The sequence below is a fragment of the Erinaceus europaeus genome, chromosome 9 (assembly GCF_950295315.1).
Source record: "Erinaceus europaeus chromosome 9, mEriEur2.1, whole genome shotgun sequence".
Lineage (NCBI taxonomy): Eukaryota > Metazoa > Chordata > Mammalia > Eulipotyphla > Erinaceidae > Erinaceus > Erinaceus europaeus.
In genome coordinates, this window is record NC_080170.1 from 7,467,934 (window position 1) to 7,493,754 (window position 25,821).

Here is a 25,821-nt window from a genome sequence, read left to right on the forward strand (position 1 = left end):
GTCACATGGCCAGGCCCAGCTTCTCTCAGTTAAGACCATCTGTGTTGGATGTGCGTGGCCACAAGATATTGGCACCAAGGCCACCTTCTCTGTGGGACGTTTGTCCTGGTGCCTTCGGCCCATGTGCTTCACCCATTTACGTTGTGTAGCTGTGACAGTGTTTGAGCTGGCAACGCTCCCTTCCCGTCAGAACTGTCATGGAGATAACTCAAGGTTTTGTGCTATTGTATCTTGGGGCCGGGGAGATAACCCTACCAGCAAGGGGGCCTGCTTTGTCATGCTAGACCGGGTTCCAAGCCCCCCAGGACACCAGTATGGGACACGACAGGCAGTGGGGAAAGCTCTGATGCTTCTCCCTCCCTTACCTAAAAAAAGTCATCCAGAGGGTTAAATGCATGTGGTGCAAAGCGCAAGGACCAGCTTAAGGATCCCAGTTCGAGGCCCTGGCTCCCCACCTGCAGGGGAGTCTCTTCACAGGCGGTGAAGCAGGTCTGCAGGTGTCTGTCTTTCTCTCCCCCCTCTCTGTCTTCCCCTCCTCCTCTCTCCATTTCTCTCTGTCCTATCCAACAACGAACATCAACAACAACAATAATAACCACAACAAGGGCAACAAAAGGGGGGAAATGGCCTCCAGGAACAGTGGATTCATGGTGCAGGCACTGAGCCCCAGTAATAACCCTGAAGGCAAAGAAGAAAAAAAAAAAGATGTTGCATTGCCATTCTACCACGTGTTTGGTTCCTGAGTCATCTGTCTCCCGCATCGCTGAGTAAGCAGCAGCCCAGGTTGGCTCCAGTCGAGTTCTCTCCAACCCAGAGAGCACGTGCCCAGGTAGAGGCACCCCCACGCCGGCCCGGCAGACCAGAGCACTGCTCAGCTCTGGCTTATGGTGGTGCTGGGGATTGAACCTGAGACCTCAGAGCCTCAGGCATGGGAGTCTTTTTGCAGAACCATGATGCTGACGTGTTAACACAGCAGTACATACCTCATAGAGCCCTATACCTGAAGGAGCTCATTCCAAATACTGGCTAAAGCAAGCCCTCTTTCAGTCAAGGCCTCACATGCGGTACCGTGCAGGGCTCCACGTCTCTCCCTGGTGTGAGAGAACTGCTGGAGCCCAAGGTGGCTTTCTGAAGTGGCATCTCCAAGGCTGTGGGGAGTTTTCTGAGTTCAAGTCTATTATAGAGATAATAGTAATAACACTTAGTCGGGTGGTAGCGCAGCGGGTTAAGCGCAGGTGGCAGAAAACACAAGGACCCGCGTAAGGATCCCGGTTCGAGCCCCTGGCTTCCCACCTGCAGGGGCTTCGCTTCACAGGCGGTGAAGCAGGTCTGCAGGTGTCTGTCTTTCTCTCCCCCTCTCTGTCTTCCCCTCCTCTCTCCATTTCTCTCTGTCCTGTTCAACAATGACAACAATAACAACAAGAACTACAACAATAAAACAAGGGTAACAAAAGGGAAAATAAATTAATGAAAAGAAGAAGAAGAACAGGATACAAACCGCCGTGGTAACAGCTACACCCTGAGTACCCTCAGAAGTTCTTCACAGAAGCAGAACTCCCCCAGAGAGCAGAGCGTGAAGAGGCTTTTGACAAGAATCACATTCAGCAGGCTCTGTCAGGCCGCAGGACTCAGTGTGTGGGGCGGGCAGACATAAGCCACACCGGAGCCTGTGAGGACAGACTGACTCCTGGGGCCGTTCGCACTGCCTTTGACCTCGGTGGTCGGTTCTGTCTTGCAGAGACTGGAATTCTTCACCTAGGTGAATGCACAGGGGAGGCCAGGAAGGAGAGACTGAAGGAGGCTGTGAAGAAAGGTGGAGCAGGTAGGTGCAGGCCCGGCTGCCCTCTCCCCAACACACACCCCAGACCACCCGTTTCTCTTCTACCAGGGTGAATCAGCCAAGCCAGGCTGATGACGGGCACAGCTCCCCCTCCTGGCAAGCACGGTGGGTCAGTGGGCCCTGCAGTCGGAGTGTCGTGGACGCCTGGTCCCCAGAAGGCAGGCGGGGGCAGAGGGCAGCCTGGTCCTCTATTAAGAGCCTTATCACAGAGGCTCATCTTCCTGCTCCGGCCTCAGCGGCCAGCAGGGAGTCACAGGGTTCTGAGAAACTCCATGGGGGGGGGGGGGGGGGCTGAGCAAAGTGGTCAGCTTCCTGTTTGTCTAGAAAGAAGGGAATGAAGTTGAGTTTGGCCAGTCAGGGGAAAGACTTCTAGCTCCTCTTCCTGGAAATTGAGAAAGTAAATTTCCTCAGTGGCTAGAATAAAACTCCTCTTATGTGGTCCAGGAGGTGGCGCAGTGGTAAAGCTTTGGACTCTCAAGCATGAGGTCCTGAGTTCGATCCCTGGCTGCACATGTGCCGAGTGATATCTGGTTCTTTCTCTCTCCTCCTGTCTTTCTCATTAATAAATAAGTTGTCTTTTTAAAAAAAACTCCTCTTACAAGACCTAGTGGGGGGGTGTATTGTTATGTGGGAAACTGAGAAATGTTATGTACAAACTATTGTATTTACTGTCGAATGTAAAACATTAATCAATAAAGAAATTTTAAAAACAAACAAATACTCCTCTTATGGCTGGGGGGTAGGGGGTAGCATAATGGCTATGCAGAAAGACTCTCAGGCCTAAGGCTTTGAAATGCCCGGTTCAATCCTTGGCAATACCATAAACCAGAGCTGAGTAGTGCTCTGGTAAAAAAATAATACTAAAATAATAATGATAATAATAATAATAATAATAACTCTTCTTACTAAGGGGGGGCAGACATCCTGTGCCCTGCTCTCAACAAAAGTGAACAAGGGTTGAATTGGGTTTTTGTGACAACTCTGAATCAGTTTGTGCTAACATCGTGATATAATACCTTGGGAAGAATCTCCTAAAAAAAAAAAAAAAGGGAGTGGGAGTCGAGCAGGTAGTGCAACGGGTTAAGCGCACATGGTGCAAAGCGCAAGGACCGGCTTAAAGATCCCGGTTCGAGCCCCGGCTCCCCACCTGCAGGGGAGTCGCTTCACAGGCGGTGAGGCAGGTCTGCAGGTGTCTGTCTTTCTCTCCCCCTCTCTGTCTTCCCCTCCTCTCTCCATTTCTCTGTCCTATCCAACAACGACGACATCAATAACAACAACAATAACTACAATAATACAACAAGGGCAACAAAAGGGAATAATAAATAAATATTCAAAAGAAAAGCTTACCGTGCAGCAACTTCTACAAACAGGTTTCCTCTGTGCTGACATGTGAAAATAAATCAGTGTACCTCATTCTAGCCACAGGCTATGTGCCTGCAGAGATAGGCTGACCGGTTTGTTTGTTTGTTTTTGTTTTTGTGTCTAGGGTTCGTGCCTGCACTACAAATCCACTGCTCCTGGAGGCCATTTTTTTTTCCCATTTTGTTGCCATCGTTGTTCATCGTTGTTATTGTTGTTACTGCTGGATAGGTGTCGTTAAAATTCGGAGGCTCTAGCCGGGCTAGCTTCATGGGCGGGTAACAGAGACGCGGAGACAACGGCTAGGCAGGGAAGCTGTATTTCTTTATTCAGGAACCACGATTCATAAACTAAGACAAACTAATCACCAAACAGAACTCTGCTGTCTCTTTGCGGTGGCGCAAGCACTCTCTCTAACTCGAACTCTCGAACCCCTCTCCCCAACTCTCAAACTCAAGAACTCTCGCGGGGTTCCTTGGGGCGGGGCCAAGCAGGCCCACAAAACTAACTGGACTGATCTAATTCTCTTGGCGGGGGAGAACTAGAACCCAATGTAAAGCATACAACAATTCCCCCTTTTCTTTTTAACTAAATGGCTACAGTATCAAGGGTGTGGGGTGAACAGAAACCTCTATCATACAGGCATTTTTAAAAAAGAAACTGGCACAAACATGGAGAAACATGTAAGCGAGTAACAAGAACCAGTGTGCTGCCAAGGAAAGGCCTGAGGGGGCCATATCTGCCTCTGTGGGCAAAACTTTATCAGCTTAAAAAAAACATTTCTTGCCTCTGGGGGGTGTACCTTCTTGACGGGCATTTGCATGGGGGCGGGGAACGGCCTAGAGTCCCAAAGGCAGCTGGCTGCAATTTACTTACTATGAAACAAAACTTGTTATTAGCATATTTCTAATAGAGAAGGAATTTGAGACTTTTACATATCAACAACGTCTTTTAACCTTTTGTTACACCCATTCAAGGTGGAGTCAGGAAAGGAAACCTCAGGCATGAGAATAATTAGCATAGCCATTGTGCGATCTACCATTTCTAATAGAGAAGGTAATGGAGAGTTTTACATATCAACAAGTCTATTTTACCTTTTGTTTAGACCAACTTAGTTAAAATATATTGCTTGTTAACTAATTTTTGCCTCAGACTTTAAATGTAAGTTATCTTTATCTTTATGAGAATTACGTTGAAAACCTTTTTCATTTAACTTTGTCTAGTAAGAATTTAGCCTTAAAGTTACTGTTTACCAAACTTTAAACATACACATAAACATGGTCATTAATACACAAGGAGAGAAACCTTTGTTACGAAGACATGTCATTTTAAACACGAATTTAAATCTGTACTGTCTTAGTTGTTGGGGCGGGGGTTCACCATCCGGAGGTGGCTTCCCGCGCAGCTTCACTTCTAGGAATTGCAGGTTGTGATCTCTGCACAAATCTCTGCGTACTCCAGCTTGTCTGCCTTCAGACCGGACCGGCGGCTGGAAATCTCGTGTGCCCAGTTTCGGCGGGGAGCCCGGGGGTCCGGGAGGCCTGGGATCGTTCCAGAATTCATAGCAAGAGGGCAGGTGCGCCAGCTTTGTAGAAGGCGTGGGCCTAGGTGCCCAGGGGTGGCGGCCATGATGGGCCGCCGCGGCCCTGCCCCATGGCCCTGCCATGTCTGCTGCCCTGCTCGCAGTGGCCGAGCAGCGTGGAGGGATCACGTGTCCAGTGCCCTGCACCACGCGGTGGAGAGCCGGCTCCTGTGGGCTTGCCTGCGTGCTGGCATCAGGCTCCTGCGTGGTGGCATCGGGCTCCTGCGTGCTGGCATCAGGCTCCTGCATGCTGGCGTCAGCCTCCTGCGGGCTGCGGGGCTGCGGGGCTGCAGGCGCGGTGCGCGGGGTTGTCTGGGCGCAGCCGGCTGGCTGGCTGTTTAACCAGGTGGAAACAACAGCTCCGCGCCTCGCCTCCCGCCCGCTGGCTCTTCCCGCTGGCTGTTCTGAGGTTGCCCGAGCGAGTGGAAACCACAGAGTGGTCCAGAGATAAATGTTCCAGAAACAGCAAAACAGTCTCGTGAAGAAAGAGCAGAAGCCTTTGGAGATCTCTTCACAAGCAGAAGAGAAGGCCATAGTGCATAGGTAGCCAAATTGTCTTTACTTATCTGAGAGATGCGCAGGTCAGGTCCACGTGGGCGCCATTTGTTGTTAAAAATTCTGTGGCTCTAGCCGGCCGGTCTAGCTTCAGGTCCACGTGGGCGCCATTTGTTGTTAAAATTCGGAGGCTCTAGCCGGGCTAGCTTCACGGGCGGGTAACAGAGACGCGGAGACAATGGTTGGGCAGGGAAGCTGTATTTCTTTATTCAGGAACCACGATTCATAAACTAAGACAAACTAATCACCAAACAGAACTCTGCTGTCTCTTTGCGGCGGCGCAAGCACTCTCTCTAACTCGAACTCTCGAACCCCTCTCCCCAACTCTCAAACTCAAGAACTCTCACGGGGTTCCTTGGGGCGGGGCCAAGCAGGCCCAGGAAACTAACTGGACTGATCCAGTTCTCTTGGCGGGGGAGAATTAGAACCCAATGTAAAGCATACAACAGATAGGACAGAGAGAAATGGAGAGAGGAAGGGAAGACAGAGGGGGAGAGAAAGACGGACACCTGCAGACCTGCTTCACTGCCTGTGAAGCGACTCCCCTGCAGGTGGGGAGCCGGGGGCTCAAACTGGGATCCTCACGCCGGTCCTTGCGCTTTGCGCCACCTGCACTTAACCCGCTGCGCTACAGCCCGGGCCCCCCCATTTAAATGTTTTACTATGTGCACTTCACCTGGTGCGCACTTAACATTTTTTAATCTTTATTTATTGGCTACAGACAACCAGAAATTGAGCGAGTAGGGGGAGATAGGACGGAAGAGAGACGCCTGCGGCACTACCTCACCCCTCGTGAAGATTTTCCCCTACAGGTGGGGACCTTGGGCTCAAACCTGGGTCCTTGCCCACTGTATGGTGTGCGCTCAGCCAGGTGTGCCCGCCTCCTCCACAGCAGACCCGAGAGCTCCAGGGCGCCTTCCTCCTGGGAGAGAGAGGAGGTGAGCTGCAGTTCCCGGGGGGACTTGATAAGAGGAAGGCTGGGTGAACTGCAGTGTTGGTATGCATGAGACCCCTTCTGTTTCATTTGGTTTAAATCCCCCCTGCTTAACACTATTCTATTTACATAACCACTTCATTCTATTTACATAACCACTGTTAACAAGTTCCACCCTCCCTCCAGGGCATTTGTGGTTCGGTGATAGGATTCTCGCCTAATCTGCCCCCTCTTTGTCACACTCTGATTTTCACCAGTCACTTTTCTCTCCACCCTCTCTATGTCACATCCTGTTTCCACCCTACTTGGCAAGTATATATAAAGACAGCATTGTGAGTTTTAGAGTACTGTACTTTGAGTTTAACTTAGCTCGTCTTAGATTGTGCTGCGTCCTGCATGAATAAAGAGATCCTGCCTACAGCTCAACCATGAGTCCCTGGTCATCTGTTACCTGCCCATGAAGCCAGCCTGGTGAAAACAACATAACCCGTCGAAAACAACACTGCAGGCCCTCTGGGCCCCAGAGCTGAAAGGAATAGTCAGTCCTTCCTTGTCCTGTTTCTCCGGAGCCCCTTCACTACACTTTCTGCTGTGCTGTGTGCTTTGTCTTTTTTTTTTTGGGGGTGGGGCGGAATCTCAGACCTTCACCCCTGAGGGACCCAGGGCCATGGATCCCCGGCTAACTGGGGTCACTGAGGGAGCCGGCAGCCCCTGCCCAGCTTCACTCGGGGAGGAGGGGAAAGCTCTTGCTCACACAGGGCAGGACGTCCCCCACCCGGCTCCCCCCGCGTCCGTTTCTCTCTTTCTTGCTGCCCTTGTGCCTTAGCTCCTGTGGACACCAGCACAGAGTCCACGGGTTTGCTAGCCTTAAGCTGCAGACCCATCAGGTGTGGGCAAGACCACCCTCCCTCTCCTCCTCCTCCTCCTCCTCCTCCTCCTCACTTTTCTGTTTCTGTGCGTCCCTGACACACACCTGACCGTGTTGTCCGCTCAGCTGTGGAGTGGAGCAGCATTTGGACCGTCCACACTGTTGGTAGCCGTCATCTCCAGACCTCTCCATCTCCTCAGTGGATGCTCTGAACCGTGAACTAAGGAGCTCCCCACTGCCGGCACCCATCCTTCTGCTTTGTATCTCGTGAGGTCTGTGGGGTCACACAGGGTTTGTCCTCCTGTGAGTGGCTTATTTCACTTGGTCTAAATCGTCAAGGGTCACTCCCATAGTGACATATGTCTGAATGTCCTTTTGATTTTATTTATTTTTTCCCTTTTGTTGCACTTTTTATTGTTGTTGTTATTGTTGTTACTGATGATGTCATTTTTGGATAGGACAGAGAGAAATGGAGAGAGGAGGGGAAGACAGAGAGGGGGAGAGAAAGACAGACACCTGCAGACCTGCTTCACCACCTGTGAAGCGACTCCCCTGCAGGTGGGGAGCCTGGGGCTCGAACCGGGACCCTTACACTGGTCCTTGCGCTTTGTGCCACCTGCGCTTAACCCGCTGCACTACCGCCCCACTCCCTGAATGTCCTTTTTGGCGGAATAAAGTTCCTTTATTCAAACATGCTACACTTTTGTTCATCCATTTGTTCATCCATTCGTTCCCAAGGCCTGGCTGCTGAGAAGGCTGCTGCTGTGAGTTATGGCTGTCCAAATACCCTCCCCTCAGCGCCCTGCTCAGCTCTGACGGTGGTGCAGGGGACTGAACCTGAGATTTTGAAAACTCAGGCATGAGTTTGTTTGCATAACCAAGATGCTGTCTCCCCCGCCCCAAATCTCTCTTGTCTCCTTTCAGTATGGATGTACTTAATGTTGGAACTAGGGCTTCTTTTGTACTTTTTGTATTAGTTTTTTTATCTTTATTTATTTATTCATTTATTGGATAGAGACAGCCAGAAATTGAGAGGGAAGGGGATGAGAACCAGAGCATTGCTGTGGCACACAGAGATTCTGTGGGGTAGTTTTGCGTCTTTGTTCTCCAGAAGTATAGGCTGATCGTTTTTCTTTTTCTTTTTTTCTTTCTTTCTTTCTTCTTCTTCTTCTTTTGTTTTGTTTGATATCCTTTCTTGTTGGTATGCATGAGACCCCTTCTGTTTCATTTGGTTTAAATCTCCCCTGCTTAACACTATTCTATTTACATAACCACTGTTAACAAGTTCCTCCCTCCCTCCAGGGCATTTGTGGTTCAGTGATAGGATTCTCGCCTAATCTGCCCCCTCTTTGTCACACTCTGATTTTCGCCAGTCACTTTTCTCTCCACCCTCTCTATGTCACATCCTGTTTCCACCCTACTTGGCAAGTATATATAAAGACAGCATTGTGCGTTGTACTGTACTTTACCTTGAGTTTAGCTTAGCTCGGCTTAGATTGTGCTGCGTCCTGCATGAATAAAGAGATACTGCCTATAGCTCAACTATGAGTCCCTGGTCGTCTGTTACCCGCCCATGAAGCCAGCCCGGAGAAAACAACCTAACCCATCGAAAACAACATATGGCGCCCAACGTGGGGCCAGACCTGCGCAACTCCCAGATAAGTGAAGACTTTGCCTACCTATGCACTATGGTCTTCTCTTCTACTTACGAAGAGGTTTGCCAAAGCCTCTACTGTTTCATTATGAGACAGTTTCTCTGTCTCTGGAACATTTTACTCTGGGCCACACTTCGGTTCCCTCACCGGGAACTTTGGTTTCTTATGACCGGGATCATAGAGCTTGGGAGATGCACGGAGATTTCTCCTTGGACTTTCTGGATTCCCTCTCTCATGTTTCCCGAGGAAAAAGACTACATTTCGCTCCAGGCCATAATTTCGTTCTTTATGACCGTGATCGTAGACCTTGGGACATGCATGGGGATTTCCCCTGGGACTTTCTGGACTTCTTCTCGCATGTTTCCCATGGAGAAGGACTACTCTAATTTGAAGAAAATTCTCAAGTACCCTGGCAGTTCCCAAGTATGGAGACACGTGGTTAGTTCTACTCTCCTGATTGGATTCTTTCTTCGATGGAAAGACGCTTTTAAAAATGGGTGCCTGAAGCAATCCAGCAGGAACAGTCAGAAACACCCTAAATGGAATTTCGAGGAGCTTTTTGGACTAGGTCGCCCTCCGGAGATTCTTAATCCTACATGGTGAGATCTTGATAATCTGGTTCAAGTTGCGTTTCATAAGAGAATGATTTGAATGACTGAATTTTTGTTTGACATTGACTTAAAAAAAAAAATGCTAGACGCAGCCATGATTTCTAGAGACATCCAGAAACAATCCAAAAAATTGTTTTTTCCTCCTTTGATTTCTTTTTTTACGTCTTGACATAAATCTGAAATGTTTAATCCTCAAAACTGTATGAGTTATGGGTGGGGCAGATAGTGCAATGATTATGTTAATTATTCTCATACCTAAGGCTTTTAACCGTGGTTCTTCTGTTTACCTTTCCACATTTTATTGAGTTTAAACTGTTTAAACAACCTTAAAAATCATACTAAAAAAGACTTCCAATTATAATAGAGTTATCAATTATAGTAAACTTCTAATCTGCTACAAGTTTTGTTTGACAAGTAAGTAAATTTCAGCTGTCAAAGTCTTCACATGTAAAAGCATCTACTCAAATGGAATTCCTAGAAATCCATTTAGATCCTGTTCTCTGACATCGCCTCCAGAAACCAATGATGAGACCTGGCATGAACTAAAGGAACAGATTCACAGACTCCAAAGATCACTCTCTACAGAAAAGCAGAATTCTGGTGGCCAACATTCCCCATTGAGACAGATGTGCAGCGTTTCATCCTCTGGCATTTTCTTCTGTGGTCAGCTACTTTGGACTGACACCTCCATCGGACTTACTGGTACATGCTGCTTTGTTTCTCAAAGACTAACTTCAGCCAATTGCCTTGAGACTTTATAAACCATGTCCCCTCGCCTGCAGGCTCTGTCCCAGAGACAGAAAACTCCCCCTCCTTATTAGGTTATGCCCACAGAGGCATGAAGCGCCCCAAGAGTCAAGAGATGCCCACAGAGGCATAAAGCGCCCCAAGAGGCAAGAGATGCCTACAGAGGCAGGAAACGCCCTTTGAGGCAAGAGATGCCCCCAGAGGCATGAAGCATTCCCAGAGGCAAAAATTGCCCTTTCGCCTGCTAGGCCTTGCCCTTTGAGGCAAGAAAAGCTCCACTTGGCATCACACTGGTTATTGCTGCTCGCCTATTTTGTTTTCCATGTCATATGCCAGTTCTTTTGAAAACGCCTGCACGATATACGTTTCTGTTCACCCCGCAATGGCCATTAGTTAAAAAGAAAGGGAAAATTGTTGGTATGCATGAGACCCCTTCTGTTTCATTTGGTTTAAATCCCCCCTGCTTAACACTATTCTATTTACATAACCACTGTTAACAAGTTCCTCCCTCCCTCCAGGGCATTTGTGGTTCAGTGATAGGATTCTCGCCTAATCTGCCCCCTCTTTGTCACACTCTGATTTTCGCCAGTCACTTTTCTCTCCGCCCTCTCTATGTCACATCCTGTTTCCACCCTACTTGGCAAGTATATATAAAGACAGCATTGTGCGTTGTACTGTACTTTACCTTGAGTTTAGCTTAGCTCGGCTTAGATTGTGCTGCGTCCTGCATGAATAAAGAGATACTGCCTATAGCTCAACTATGAGTCCCTGGTCGTCTGTTACCCGCCCATGAAGCCAGCCCGGAGAAAACAACCTAACCCATCGAAAACAACACTTTCTGGTTTGGGAATCAGAGAAATGCCTCCTGAAAATAGACTTGGCGTGGACCCCACCCCAGTCAATTCTTTGAATAACTTTGAGAAAGATAGTCTATTTCCCTTACATCTTGCTGCAAACACTCCTGGGTTGTTGTATTTTTTTTTCCTCGCAGTGCCAGAGCCCTGCTCATGCCAGCGGCACCACTCACAGTCTGCCCTCGTGGGAGATGTGTAGGACACAGCTGAGGGGCCATCTGCTGCCAGGCATCTGATTTGGGGGAGTGTTTTGCTTGTGGTTTCAGTTTTGCTCTTGTGAATCGCATGTTCCAGCTCTGTATTTCTTCCTAGTTCAGTCTTGGAAGCTTGTCCAATTCCAATCATTTGTCCACCCTTCTAGGTTTTCCAGGTGATCTGCATATAGTCATAGCAATCACTTACGGACTTCTGAATGTTGTAATATCTGTTGTGATTCTGCCGCTTTCATTTCTGATTCTTTTGATCAGGATTTTCCCTTTTTCTTTCTCTCTCTCTCTTCCTCTTTGCCTTGGTCATGTTTATTGGCTCAGTCTGTCCAAGAACCAGTTCAGCTTCTCCGATCTCTCGTACTTTCTTTTTATTTCTACTGTTACTGTTTTCTTTCTTCCAGTGACTTTTGGTTTTGTTCATCTTTTTATAGTTCCTTTTGATGCAAGGGGAGCATTAAAAAAAAAATAGCTTATTGATGTGGTTCTGTATGTTACTGTGAAACTTTTTTTTTCCAAAAAGGCAAGAAGTCAGGGTAGCAGCCAGTCAGGTGTCGGGGCGGGGGGTTGTTCTGGCCTGAGCCGCTGCTCACTGCTAAGTGACCGCCCTTACTCTGAGTGTGCGACCCGGCCACTTCCTTCTCACTCGCCTGCATGCGAGTTGTTGGGGCAGCTTTTAGGTGTTGTCAGCCTTCCTGTGATGAACTGGAGACTCTGGCTGGGCAGGAGGCAGGCAGTCCAGGGCTTTCCTCCGGTACCTTCTTGAACCGCCAGCTCAAAACTGAATCCTGAGGGACCGGGTGGCAGCTTGCCTGGCTGAGTGCACACATTACCATGTGCAAAGACCAGTGTTCAAGCCCTGCTTCCCACCTGCAGGAGGAATGTTTCATGGTCTCTGAAGACCCTCCTTCTTTCCCTCTCCCTCCCCTCTCAATTTCTCTGCCCTATCAAAGAAAAGAGTTAATATTTATTATTGGTTAGAGACAGAAATTGAGAGGGTGGGGGAGATAGAAAGGAAGAGAGACAGACACACCTGCAGCCCTGCTTCACCACTCACAATGCCGTCCCCCTGCAGTTGGGGACCAGGGGCTTGAACCTGGGTCCTTGTGCACTGTAATGTGTGTGCTTAATCAGGTGCGCCACCACCTGGCCATAGTACTCCTTTATTTCTCCTCCAGGGCTATCACTGGGGCTCGGAGCCTGCACTACAAATCCACTGTTCCTGGTGGCCATTTCCCCCCATTTTTGTTGCCCTTGTTGCTATTGATGTTGTTGGATAGAGAGAAATGGAGAGAAGAGGGAGAAGACAGAGAGGGGGAGAGAAAGGTGGATACCCGTGGACCTGCTTGTGAAGCGACCCCCCTGCAGGTGGGGAGCCAGGAGCTCAAACTTGGATCCTTATGCCAGTCCTTGTGCTTTGTGCTGTGTGCACTTACCCCACTATGCTACCGCTCAGCCCTCTGGAAAAAAGAATCTTTTTTTTTTTTTTTTGCCTCCAGGGTTATTGCTGGGGCTCAGTGCCTACACTATGAATCCACTGCTCCTGGAGGCCATTTTTTCCCATTTTGTTGCCCTTGTTGTTGTCACTGTTATTGTTGCCATTGATGTTGTCGTTGTTGGATAAGACAGAGGGAAATGGAGAGAGGAGGGGAAGACAGAGAGGGGGAGAGAAAGACAGATACTTGCAGATCTGCTTCACCGCTTGTGAAGCGACTCCCCTGCAGGTGGGGAGCCGGGGGCTTGAACTGGGATCCTTATGCCGGTCCTTGCGCTTCGCGCCATGTGCGCTTAACCCGCTGTGATACCAACCAACCCCTGAAGAAATGTTATTTTATTTTATTTTTGCCTCCAGGATTGTTGCTGGTGCTTGGTGCCTGCACCATGAACCCACTGCTCCTAGAGGCTTTTTTCCCCTTTTGTTGCCCTTATTGTTTATCGTTGTTGTGGTTATCATTATTGTTGTTACTGATGCTGTTGTTGTCAGATAGGACAGAGAGAAATCGAGAGTGATGGGGAAGAAAGACAGACACTTACAGACCTGCTTCACCGCTTGTGAAGTGGATCCTGCAGGTGGGGAGCCGGGGCTCGAACCGAGCTCCTTATGCTGGTCCTTGCTCTTCACGCCATGTGCGCTTAACCCTCTGCATTACCACCCGACCCCCCAAAAAATGCTTTAACTGAACTCTGGTGCCCTCTCTTCACCACACCGGCTGCCCTGCCAGCATCCTCCACACACTCAGCTGCTGTCACCTGGCATCTCAGCTCCTTGCCCCCTTGCGCAGCTGCATGTGACCCTGCCTGGGTCCCCACCCTGGGGGCATTTCAGCCTCTCAGCTGCCACTTCTGAGCGGCCAGTCCTGACCAGAGTCGCCCACAGTGCCCGCCCTGCGGTCTCCCATGCCCACGGCCACCTGGCCCCAGACACTGATGGCGGAGCGCCACCTGCTGGTCAGGAGCCTCCAGGACAGTGACAGCGCCAGGCCACAGACAGTGCTGTGGCTGGTAATCTCAGAACATCCGACTGCTATCAGGAGCCCCTCAGAACAGTATTTCGAGGGACTAGGAGCTGCCTCACCAGTAGAGCATGTTCCTTACCATCTGCCACGCTCTGGGTTCGAGCCTGGAAATGGGGGAAAATTTGCAGGCGGTGGGATAGGTTTTTTTTTTTTTTTTAATATTTATTGTCTTTTGTTGCCTTTGTTGTTTTATTGTTGTAGTTATTATTGTTGTCGTTGTTGTTGGATAGGACAGAGAGAAATGGAGAGAGGAGGGGAAGACAGAGGGGGGAGAGAAAGATAGACACCTGCAGACCTGCTTCACCGCCTGTGAAGCGACTCCCCTGTAGGTGGGGAGCCGGGGGCTCGAACCGGGATCCTTATGCCGGTCCTTGTGCTTTGCGCCACCTGCACTTAAAACCACTGTGCTACCTCCTGACTCTCGGTGGGATAGTTTTTTGATACCCCTTCCCTTTCTCTCTCTCGCTTCCTTCCTCTCTATCTGAAATGAAAAGAAGAGAAAGTTGGTCCGTGGTCCGGGAGGTGGCACAGTGGATAAAGCATTGGACTCTCAAACATGGTGTCCCAAGTTCAATCCTGGGCAGCACATGTGCCAGAGTGATGTCTGGTTCTTTCTCTCTATCTTCTTCATGAATAAGTAAAACATTAAAAAGAAAAAAAACCTAGTGGGGGATTGCACTGTTATGTGGAAAACTGAGAAGTGTTATGCACGTACAAACTATTGTATTTACTGTTGGCTATAAAACATTAATTCCCCAATAAAGAAATTAAAAAAAAAACATTTTAAGAGAGTGGACTCAACCAAGAGAGGTGGAATCCTGCATGTTTAAGGCCCCTGCAGCTCTCACTCTGAGGTGTACAGGGGAGAGGAAATGGGTAAATGGAGTCGACCGAAAGGGATGCAAATAGGCATCAGGGAAGGCAGTCATTTCCGCGCTGTGCATGTGTGTGTGGAACATGTGTGCGTGCCACGTGTATCCCTTATAAATAAGATCCACAGCTGCTATTGTTCCAAAGTGACGGACAAAGATGGCATCTTGAGACGTCTGAGCCGGTTTCTGTCGCTGGCCTGGCCACAGACACAGCGTTTGTCCCTGCCGTCATCCCAGGTGAGAAGGAAATGCTTGAGCTTCAGTGAGACGATAGGCCGGCTCTTGTGGTGCACGTACGAAACACTCTACACGGCCAGGGTGCACCCCGGTTACGAGCCTCTGGTGCGGCTTCAAGGTGTGGCAGACAGACTCAGTGGGCATGGCTGGCCTGTGCTCTGTGGTGGGCGGGAGAGGCGTTCTGGGGACAGTGTTTCCAGAAGCTGTGAACCCCAAAGGTGTCGCTTCCCCATGCTGTAGGTGTGGGCCCCCTTCCCCACTGCCCTCCCCACCTAGAAAGGACACTGAGTCAGTGACTCTCGGGTGTGGAGGGACGTGTTCGTGGCCATGAGTGCTAATGGTCTAATGGCAGAGGGCACCCGCAGACCAGCAGGTACAGAGGCCCTGCATCCGCACTAGCCAAGAGAACAGCCCCAAAGTCACCTTGTCATTTATTAGAAGCGCATTTACATCCTTGTAGACGGCTCCACACAGAACAACGCACAAGTTTTACACCAGGTTCAGAAACTGCATAAAAATACTTTCTATCCTTCATAAGGGAAAATATAAGTTAGTTCCTATTAACTCTGCTAAAAATGGACCGAAAATGAGAGCCGGTCTCTCGCGGAGCGCTGGGCGGGGAAGCAACCGCTCCTGTGGTGGGCATGCCACACAGGGTCAGAGTACGAGACCCCCATCTACTCCAGACAGGTCACACAGGGTCGGGGTACGAGACCCCCACCTGCTCCAGAGAGGCCACACGGGTGGGGTACGAGACCCCCACCTGCTCCAGAGACACAGTCCACACCTGGCCCACGTCCCTCTGCAGCTGGTCCAGGCTGTCCGCTGTCCCAGCACCTGCTACCAGGGGACCATGGGGACCGCCGCTTCCCTCCCACACGTGTCTGTGGGAGGCCCGGAGATTGTCCCATCCGGCTGAACGCAGACGCAGAGCGCAGACGCAGAACGCAGACGCAAAGCGGAGAGTCTCAACCTTCAGGGCCTGGGGTGTGGTGCCCGCCGTCATCAGCCTGCCCTGAGCCCTCAGGCTCACCTTCTCTTCTGAAGAAGCTGTTCCTTCCTGCCTCGTTTCAAATGAGAGATGGAGGTGGAAAAGCTGGAGTCAGCTGTACTGTTTGCTGCGGGAGGCCAGCTGGTGTGCGGGAGGGCTCAGGACCCAAAAGAGACCCAGAAGCCGGGAGAAGCCACGTGTCCCCAGACAGACGTCCCGGGGAGTGCCAGCTGCAGTCTGTAGAGGCCGCCTCGGTGCAGGGGCAGAGAGAGGCCCTCCTCCGGGCATCCCTGCAGCTGGGGCGGAGTGAGGAGTCGACCCCTGAACACAGCCATGCGGAGGGCCACTTCTGCACCGGCAACCTCATCCTACCAGCTCCACCAAGAATGCTGGGTGGCACAGGCCTTCAGGGTAGGGCAGGGCAGGTGCTGCCAGGGGACCAACTCTGCATGTGTGGGGAAAGGGCCCTGCTGGCTCCCTTGGTTCCTCCTTGCAGACACGGCCTTGCCTCGAGGGGAGTGGCACCCGCACAGCCCAGGCTGGCATACACCCAGGCTGGCACGGCAGAGAGGCGGGGAGCCCACGGTGATGTCGGCAGTGGCAGTTTGTGCCTGAGACACACGGCCGAGGCTTTGGCACACAGGAAGGACCTCGAGGCCCAGGGCACCCATTCCTCCTGGCGCCAGATCCCACCAACAGCCCACGCCACCGGGAGGGTACAGGCTGAGGCTCGGAGCCCACGTCAGGGTCAGGCGGCTCAATGCTTCACCCCCACAAGTGGGACAGCGGGCGGGCAAGGGTGCCAGGCACAGCTGGGGTGGCACCGGGCATGGAAGCAGATGGGGAGGGAGGGGTCCTGAGTTACTTGTTCACAGAGAAAGGGGGTTCCGGGGGGTGGGGCGGCCCGCCACAGCCACGGCTCACTGTTAGGACGCGTCTGCGGAGCTGTAGGGGAAGAACTTGGCCGCCTTGTTGGGGGTGGTGGGGTTCGCACACTCGGGGTCCTCGTTCATCTTGAAGAAGAGCTCCTGCTCTCGTTTCTTCTGGTTCAGATCCTCCTCCAGGGCCTGCGGGAGTGGGGCGGGGCGGGGCAGAGGGGCAGGGTCAGACCCACAGGCCCCCACCTCACAGGATTCGGGGCTCAGCAGGCAGCTCCCAGGAGGGCAGCTAGCTGACAGGCTCTGAGGGCGCTTCCCTTGTCCACAAACACCCCTGAGGGTCTGTCCCCTTAGGAAGCACCCGGAAAAAGAGCTGCAGTGAGACCCAAGTCAGCCTGCTTGTCACAAGAGACGTGGCCCCGTCCCGTCCCCTTCCCTCCCCAGGACTCCTTGCTGGCCAGTGGCTGCCTTGGGACTCCCTCCCGAGCACAACTGTCCCTGAGGGAGATGCCATGGTCCCGTCTGTCTTACAGATGGAGGCACCGAGGCCGCTCCCGAGAGCACTCAGCTGGCGGCAGGACGAAGGAGGACCAGGACCTGACTTGGGGCTGAGGCTGGGAAAAGTGCTTTTCCAGGGGTCCCTCCCTCAGCACCCTCAGATGGCTCACGGAAGGCGGCTGCACTATTAACAGCCGTTTGGGGGGCCGGGTTAAGCGCACATGGCACGAAGCACAAGGATTGGTATAAGGATCCCGGTTCAAGCCCCCGGCTCCCCACCTACAGGAGGGTCGCTTCACAAGCGGTGAAGCAGGTCTGCAATAGTCTCTCTCTCCGTCTTCCCCTCCTCTCCCGATTTCTCTCTGTCCTATCCAACAACATCAATGACAAGGGTAACAAAAATGGGAAAAAATGGCCTCCAGGAGCAGTGGATTTGTAGTGCAGGAACGGAGCCCCAGTGATAACCCTGGAGGCAAAAAAAAAAAAAAAAGAAAAGAAAGAAAGAAAGAAAGAAAGAAAAAGAAAAGAAACAGACTCTTCCATGAGGAAAATAAGGAAATCTGACTAGTCATCAAACGTTTTTTGACCTCCAGGGTTATCACTGGGGCTCCGTGCCCGCACTACAAATCCACTGCTCCTGGAAGCTATTTTTCCTCTTTTGTTGCCCTTGTTGTAGTTGTTATTGTTGTTACAGCCATTGTTGCTGTTGGATAGGACAGAGAGAAATGGAGAGAGGAGGGGAAGACAGAGAAGGGGAGAGAAAGACAGACACCTGCAGACCTGCTTTATCGCCTGTGAAGCGACTCCCCTGCAGGTGGGGAGCCGGGGGCTGGAACCGGGATCCTTCCGCCAGTCCTTGCGCTTAACCAGCTGCGCTACCGCCCGGCCCCCGAAAAGCCTGCTTTGAAGCAGCCCTCTATCCTGCCCAGGATGTGCCTCTTGTGCTATTTCCATTAGCAGAACCCTCTCATCCCTGCCAGCAGTCCTAAACGTGACTTGAGTTCTCTACCTTTGGCGAGAGGGCCAGGCAGCCCCAGGACCCCCGCGTGAGGGCAGCTGGGTCTTGTCTTGGACCTGACGGACCTGAAGCCTGTGGTCACCATCCACATTGGCTCTGGCAGCAAGTTCTCCTTTGCCGGTTATGTGACTGGTGAGTGCGGCCTGGTGATGGCAGTTAGCACACTCAGCGCCTCTGGGAGCCAGGCAGACAGACTGGGTGTGGGGCAGCGGGGTCCTGGGTGAGCCTCGTGGGCCCAGAGGAGGTGAGTAACTGGGAGCAACTGGCCCAGGGTCTCCCAGCTAAGAGCAGGGGAGCTGTCCTCATTCTCACAGAAGCCGCCATGCGATCCGAGGCAGGGAAGGGTCGGACTGTGTATCAGGTGGCTTCACAGCGCCGGACACCAGGCTGCCTCCGAAAGCCCCAAACTAGCCAAGGGTGGCGGGTAAATGAGGGAACCTGAGTGTGCGCCAATAAAGATGAACCACAAAGGACGGGCGTGGGCCAGCTTTGGGCCCTCAGGCGGTGGCTGACAGCCTGTCTGCCTCGGGAGATTAAGCCCTGAGTTGTGGTGAGCCACGTGGTTCTGCTTTAACACCTGCGGACGCTACCCCACGCTCTGGCCTTCCCAGAAATCTGAATGTCCACAGGGACCAGTCATCTCCCAGGTGCAATCTCGGGGCTGCTGGCTTCCACGAGAGAGCTCCAGAGAGAGTGCTCCGAGTGCAGGGCCTCTTACCTTGGGGGCCACCGCTAGAGCAGCTCGCAGGGAAGGTTGCTCCGGGCCACCTCCACTGGCGAGGCCCAAGGCAAGGCACGCACGCGCAAACACACAGACTCACACAGACACACCCAGATAGACACACACTCCCACACAGACATGCACACACAGACACCCACACAGACACACTCCCACACACACCCTCCCCCCCACAGACACCCACACACACAGATATCCACAGACACCCACACTCACACAAGACACCCACACAAACACACACTCGCACAAACACAGACACGCACACACAGACATCCACAGACACCCACACAGACACCCACACAGACACCCACACAAGACACACACTCGCACAAACACAGACACGCACACACAGACATCCACAGACACCCACACAGACACCCACACAAGACACCCACACAGACACACACTCGCACACAGACACGCACACACAGACATCCACAGACACCCACACTCACACAAGACACCCACACAGACACACACTCCCACTCCCACAAACACAGACACGCACACACAGACATCCACAGACACCCACACCCACATAGACACCCACAAGACACCCACACAGACACACACTCGCACAAACACAGACACGCACACAAAGACATCCACAGGCACCCCCCCACACACCCTCCTGCCCCCCCCCCCATACTCCCCGGGCACCTCCCCAAGCCCCTGTGCTCCCCGGAAGCAGTCTGGGACCTGAGGAAGCGGCAACTGTTAATCTTCAGACACAGGAGGCAGGCGCCCCAGGACGAGGAGGGGAGCACTGCTCCCGCACAGACCAGCCTGTGCCCGACCGACCTGAGCGCCCACCCACCCGCCCGCTACCTACAGGCCCAGAGGCCTCGGCTTCAGGAGCTGGTGAATCCCTGCTCCCACAAAGGGCGTGTCTGTCAAAGACGTCCAGGGTCCTCACACAGTACCCATTTATTGGGGAAACTGACGATCCTTCCTAGCCGACTGAATCCACATGGATCCCAGTCACTTTCAAAGCCAGCAACAAGCAGACATCAGGCTCAACCTGACGCTGTTGACTGGCTACGGAAGAAGGGCAAACGCTAGCAGAAGAAGGCACAGTGGGAAGGGGGTGTGAAGCAGGCCAGCACACGTGGCCTGGGGCGGCGGGGAGGGAGGCGGCGAGAGGGCACTGAAGGCAGCACGGTCTCCGAGGCCCCGCCATCACCCAGGCACTGCCACGCCTGGGAGGGAGCGTGCCGATGGCACTCAGGCTGAGCCACGAGCGCCCGACCCCTTGACCACTCGCCATGGGCCGGCCTTGCCCAGCCAGGGCAGGGGCTCAGCCTACGGCGTACCCACACCTCAGGCTTCCCTCCCGACCCTGGAGAGGCTGAGCATTCGCGCTCAGGGTGGCCGGATCTTGCCCTCGCTCGCCTCACCCTCACCTGGCTGTGCCCACACTCCTGCTGTTGCTGTCTCTGGGGGCGGCCGCCTGGCCCACAAGGATTCCGCCAGAGAATCATCTAGAAAGGGACACGAACCTAGCACCCTAGCACCATCCACGCCTGAGCCCCCAGCTCTGCCCGCCCGCTCCTGTCTCATCCCCCTCACTGGCCTTCCTGACCTGCCAGCGGAGTCTCCCTTCTTGCCCCTTTTAGAAGCTCAGCCCCTGACAGCTGAGGCCTGTCCCTCACTCAGTGCAGGGTCCCCTGGGCACATAGCACCCGCCCCAGAAGTGCCTGGGCAGACAGTGGTGTGACCGTGGGTGGAAAGCGCCAGGACAGGGAGCTCTCAGCTTAGGCACCCGGTCTGAGCGGGAAGGCTGACTTCTGAGGACGGGTGGGCCGGGGCAGGTGAAGCTGACAGGAGAGGCCAGGGCAGTGGTTCTTAGAGTGTGCTGGGGGCTGGGGGGGCTGGGGGTGCCACAAGATCAGACTGTGTTCATTATGCTGTGACATAATCTGCTTCACGCTTCCGCTCTTGTCCTTGCCTTGAGACGGGCACAAAAGCAAATGTGGGTGAACTTGTGGAGCCCTGGCAAGTATAAGAAATGCTCTGGACGGTATTCAGGCCAGAAAACCTCTCACCTGGGCGGGCCAGCGCTCCCTCCGGGCCCTGGCTCAAGGCTGAGTTTGTGACACTCCCTGCGGGAGGCCCGCCCAGCACCCACTCGGCTCTCTGCAGCACGCGGGGCCCCTGGGGCATGCTACTTCTCGTCCACAGAAGACTGGCAGACACCTACAGCACCTGGCAAACATCTTCTCAAAACACAAGCCAAGGGGGTCGGGCGGTGGCGCAGTGGGTTAAGCGCACGTGGCGCAAAGCGCAGGGACCGGCGTAAGGATCCCGGTTCGAGCCCCCGGCTCCCCACCTGCAGGGGAGTTGCTTCACGGGCGGTGAAGCAGGTCTGCAGGTGTCTATCTTTCTCTCCCCCTCTCTCTCTGTCTTCCCCTCCTCTCTCCATTTCTCTCTGTCCTATCCAACAACAAAAGCAACGTCAACAATGGCAATGATAACTGCAACGAGGCTGCAACAACTAGGGCAACAAAAAAAAAGGGGGGAAAATGGCCTCCAGGAGCGGTGGATTCATGGTGCAGGCACCAAGCCCAACAATAACCCTGGAGGAAAAAAAAAAAAAAAAACACAAGCCAAGCGAGCCTACCTAACCACTCCTAGGAAAGCAGCATGCACAGCCCGTGGGGAGATTGCAGTCCCAGCAGAAGCGCGCGCTGAAGAAAGCTCATGCCCACCCCCCACCCCTCCCCGAGGCTGCTGGCCTCTCGGGACTGAAAGGTGTTTCTAGTGGGGCCAGTGGTGACGTCAGGGGCCAGGGCATTTCTGACACCGGGTAGCACAGTGAGTCAGTGTTTGGGAGATCTGCACAGCTCAGAGGGCACTGACGTCAGAGCACGCATGAGGAGGCCAAGGAGAGACAGCAGTGGGCCTGAGGCCTCAGGCTCAATCCTCAGCGCCACCCCAAGTCAGAACGGAGCAGCCATCTGGTAAACGTCAGAACACCACCACCACCACCACCACCACCACCACCACCACCACCACCACCACCACCACCACCATCACCACCACCACCACCACCACCACCACCACCACCATCACCACCACCACGCACGAGGAGAACACACTTCGCCCTGCTAACACTAGCCTACAACGAGCCGCCGGAGTGTGAGTGTGAGTGGCCGAAGAGGAGGCTCCTGTTTGCCTGACACACAGCTGGTTCTTTCTCGAGCCCAGGTCTACACCACTACTATCGGTGTGTGTGTATGGGGGGGTGTTAGTGTTTCCACACCCACAAAAAGACTAGACAGGAGCCTCTCATGTTGGGAAAAGCATGTCCACTCCACCTGAGAATGTCATGAGAACACTCCTTTTTCCAAAGACACACAGTGAGCGTCCCAGAAAGTCAGGATCTGTGGTTTGTGTAAACCAGAATCCCCGCTTATGCAGACCGAGGCCCAGAGAGGGGGACCCCGCTGTCCCCGCGTACCAGAGGCTCAGCAGATCTGCCAAATGCAAACCGGCGCTAGTCTCCTAACTTAGGCGGTGTGCAGAGTGCTGCACACCGTCTGATTTTTTTTTTTTTTGGTCAGAATGTGCTATTGATGTAAACATAAGTAATCATTTATATAAATATATTTTTTCCTGACCTTTTTGGTTAAATCTCTAACATGGTGAGAACCCACAAACTAAAGCTTCCTGAGAGTCTTCATAGCTTTCAAAGCACAAACTAAAGCTTGAAACCCACAACCTTGAGGACCACTGGGCTTGAGGGTTGCACGGCTGGATGCAGCTGGAAGCAGGCCATCCGAGAAGCAGTGCAGGCTGGGTGTGGGGACCCAATAAAAACGGGGAGAGGAGGGTGCGAGGAGACTGAACTGACCGGAGCCATGGGAATCAATGAACGCGGGCTGGGGAGAGGCCAGGCAGAGAGAGGAAGGACAGGAGAGTGCGCTCAGGAGGAAGGGAGAGGTGGTCACAGAGGCTGCTCTTGGGTGAGAGTGGGTCTCTCCAGATGTCGGGCAGGAAGGATGGGAGGAGGCCGTGGCTTGGTGGGAAAGGAGAGGAGGGAGAGATGCTGTGAGCCTGCGGCTGGAGGCAGGGGTTGCACAGGGGGCTCCTCAGCAGCAGCAGTGCCAGCCAGCAAGGAACTCCACTCTGTCCCCACGTGAGAGCCCAGCACCTCAAGCTGGCGTAGAGACACAGTGGACCCCCCCTAGACTTCTGGCCTCTGTCACTGAGAGACAAGTCACGGTATCGTGACAGCGGGTTGCATTGGATCGACCTTCTCGTGGTGCATCCCGCGAGTACCCATTCATTGGGGAAATTGACGATCCTTCCTAGCTGACTGAATCCACATGGATCCCAGTCACTTTCAAAGCCAGCAACAAGCAGCTCCTGACAGCTTTCAACCTGACGCTGTTGACTGGCTACGCGGAAGAAGGGCAAACGCTAGAAGAAGAATTGTGACAGCGACACGGCAGCTGAGGCAGCTGATTCACAAAGGGGCCTCCCGACGCTGATGCTGGGTCCCAGCTTCTCAGAGCTGCCTCCCCCGCTGCCGTGTGGGCGAGGGCCCCTCAGAGCAGGTGTCCTCCCGTCTGTGAGGAGCTAGGACTAGCCAGGCCTGGCCACCCTGCGCTGGGCCGCGGGGGGCTGGAGACACGCCATGCAGGTGCCTCCCGTGAGAGCCCAGCCGCACTCACTTTTTTAATATATGTGTGTGTGTGTGCGTGCGTGTATTTTAATATTTATTTTCCCTTTTGTTGCCCTTGCTTTATTGCTGTTGTAGCTATTACTGTTGTTGTAATTGATGTCATTGTTGTTGGATAGGACAGAGAGAAATGGAGAGAGGAGGGGAAGACAGAGAGGGGGAGAGAAAGACACCTGCAGACCTGCTTCACCGCCTGTGAAGCGACTCCCCTGCAGGTGAGGAGCTGGGGGCTCGAACCGGGATCCTTATGCTGGTCCCTGTACTTTGTGCCACGTGTGCTTAACCTACTGTGCCACCGCCTAACTCCCTCTCCCTCCCCCCCTCACCTTCTTGCGTGGCCGCAGCTGGTCCCGCCATTCCTTCAAGCTCTGGTTATGGCTCTCATCCAGGGCCTTCAGCTTCTGGGTCTCGTGCTCAACCAGGAGGTGACACTTCTCGTTCTGGAAGGAATTCGGGAGGCTGACACCCACACCTCCCGCTGCGGCTGCCCACACCCCCCTTGTTTTTCCTTTTACGTGAAGTGCTGTGCGTGTGAGCAGAGGTGCGCCCAGAACCGTGGGGCAACAGTCTAGGATGGCAGTGGGGGCTGTGTGGCGGAACCCATGGCAACACTCAGTTTTCCGCCTCGTGCTTCTGCTTCTGGCGCTGCTCAGACTTCTCTGCAGGCCTCGAGGTGTGTTTCCTGCCAGGCTCTGTCCCGTGCTGCTGGGCTCACCCTGTGTACGACTCTGAAACCTGGCATTTCTGCTGCCAAAAATCACCTCCCCGCAACCACTTCTAATGTTCCAGAAAGTTCCGTAGTATGCTGTCATCAAAAGTAGTGTACTAGGGTTGCCCGGCAGGTGGCACAGTGGATAAAGCATTGAACTCTCAAGCATGAGGTCCTGAGTACAGTCCCCGCAGCACATGTAACAGGGAGATGCCTGGTTCTCTCTCTCTCCTATCTATCTCATTGAATAAAATCTTTTTAAAAAAATATTTATTTATTCCCTTTTTGTTGCCCTTGTTTTTTATTGTTGTAGTTATTATTGTTATTGATGTTGTCACTGTTGGATAGGACAGAGAGAAATGGAGAGAGGAGGGGAAGACAGAGAGGAGGAGAGAAAGACAGACACCTGCAGACCTGCTTCACCGCCTGTGAAGCGACTCCCCTGCAGGGGGGTAGCTGGGGGCTCGAACCGGGATCCTTATGCCGGTCCTTGCGCTTTGTGCCATGTGCGCTTAACCTGTTGCGCTACCCCCGACTCGGAATAAAATCTTTATTTAAAAAAAAAAAAGTACTTGAATGTGGTCCTTTCTTTTCTACTGCTCTGAGACGATGCTGTAAACATCTGCTTTGTGGAATGAACTGTGTTCTCAAACTTGGTGTATGAAGACTAATTCCCAGTGTGGCTCTGTAGGGTGACGAGGAGGGCCTTCACCAGAACCCTCCTGGGCTGGCTGAGTGGAGACCACGCTCCCTTAGTGAGGAAAGTGATTTCTAGGCTGTGATGAGTCCTTTTTTTTTTTTTTTTTTTTTGCCTCCAGGGTTATCTCTAGGGCTTGGTGCCTACACTACAAATCCACTGCTCCTGGGAGCCATTCCCCCCCCTTTTTACACCTGTTTTTTATCATTATTATTATTGTTGTTGTTGTTACTGCCACTTTTGTTGGATAAGACAGAGAGAAATCGGGAGAGGAGGGGAAGACAGAGAGGGGGAGAGAAAGACAGACACCTGCAGACCTGCTTCATGGCCCGTGAGGTGACCCCCTTGCAGGTGGGGAGCCGGGGGCTTGAACCGGGATCCTTACGCGGGTCCTTGCGCTTCGAGCCATGTGAGCTCAGTCTGCTGTGCTACCGCCCGGCCCCCCTGACAACAGTCTCACGGAGAAATGTCCGTGTTTCTGAGGTTCTGAGAGTCAGATCTGCAGAAGCTCAGGGGCTGGCCTCATGGCAGTGGCGCCAGCTGGCAGGCCGGGCCGGGCGTCTGTGCTGTCTCCTCCTGCCTCCCCAGACATGGCAGGAGGGAGCCTGAGCGCAGCCATCCCTGGGTCGGACAGTGCCTTGCTCCGCCTCAAGGGGGCGCCTGGTCCAAGCCAGCTGAAGAGTGTGCCAAGGGCTCTGAGCTGCTCAGCAGTCCTGGGGTTCGCTGGGGGGTCTGATGGGTGTCCTCAACCCCAGTGCCTGCCGCCGGCCT

At 53.0% G+C, this 25,821-nt stretch overlaps 1 protein-coding gene across 3 annotated transcripts in view; it reads right to left on the reverse strand.

The window, feature by feature from the left end:
* STK10 (serine/threonine kinase 10) overlaps window positions 1–25,821 on the reverse strand; it is a 538,544-nt gene that overhangs the window by 449,159 nt on the left and 63,564 nt on the right. For 2 of the 3 annotated variants that reach the window (XM_060197152.1, XM_060197154.1), the window contains 2 exons: window positions 23,971–24,084; window positions 15,251–16,894 (listed from right to left, as the gene is read on the reverse strand). In XM_060197152.1, the coding sequence (XP_060053135.1) occupies window positions 16,754–16,894; window positions 23,971–24,084 (255 nt within the window). In that variant the 3' untranslated portion in view covers window positions 15,251–16,753. Of the gene's footprint in view, window positions 1–15,250; window positions 16,895–23,970; window positions 24,085–25,821 lie in introns of those variants that run through there. The other variant, XM_060197153.1, reaches the window with a different exon arrangement.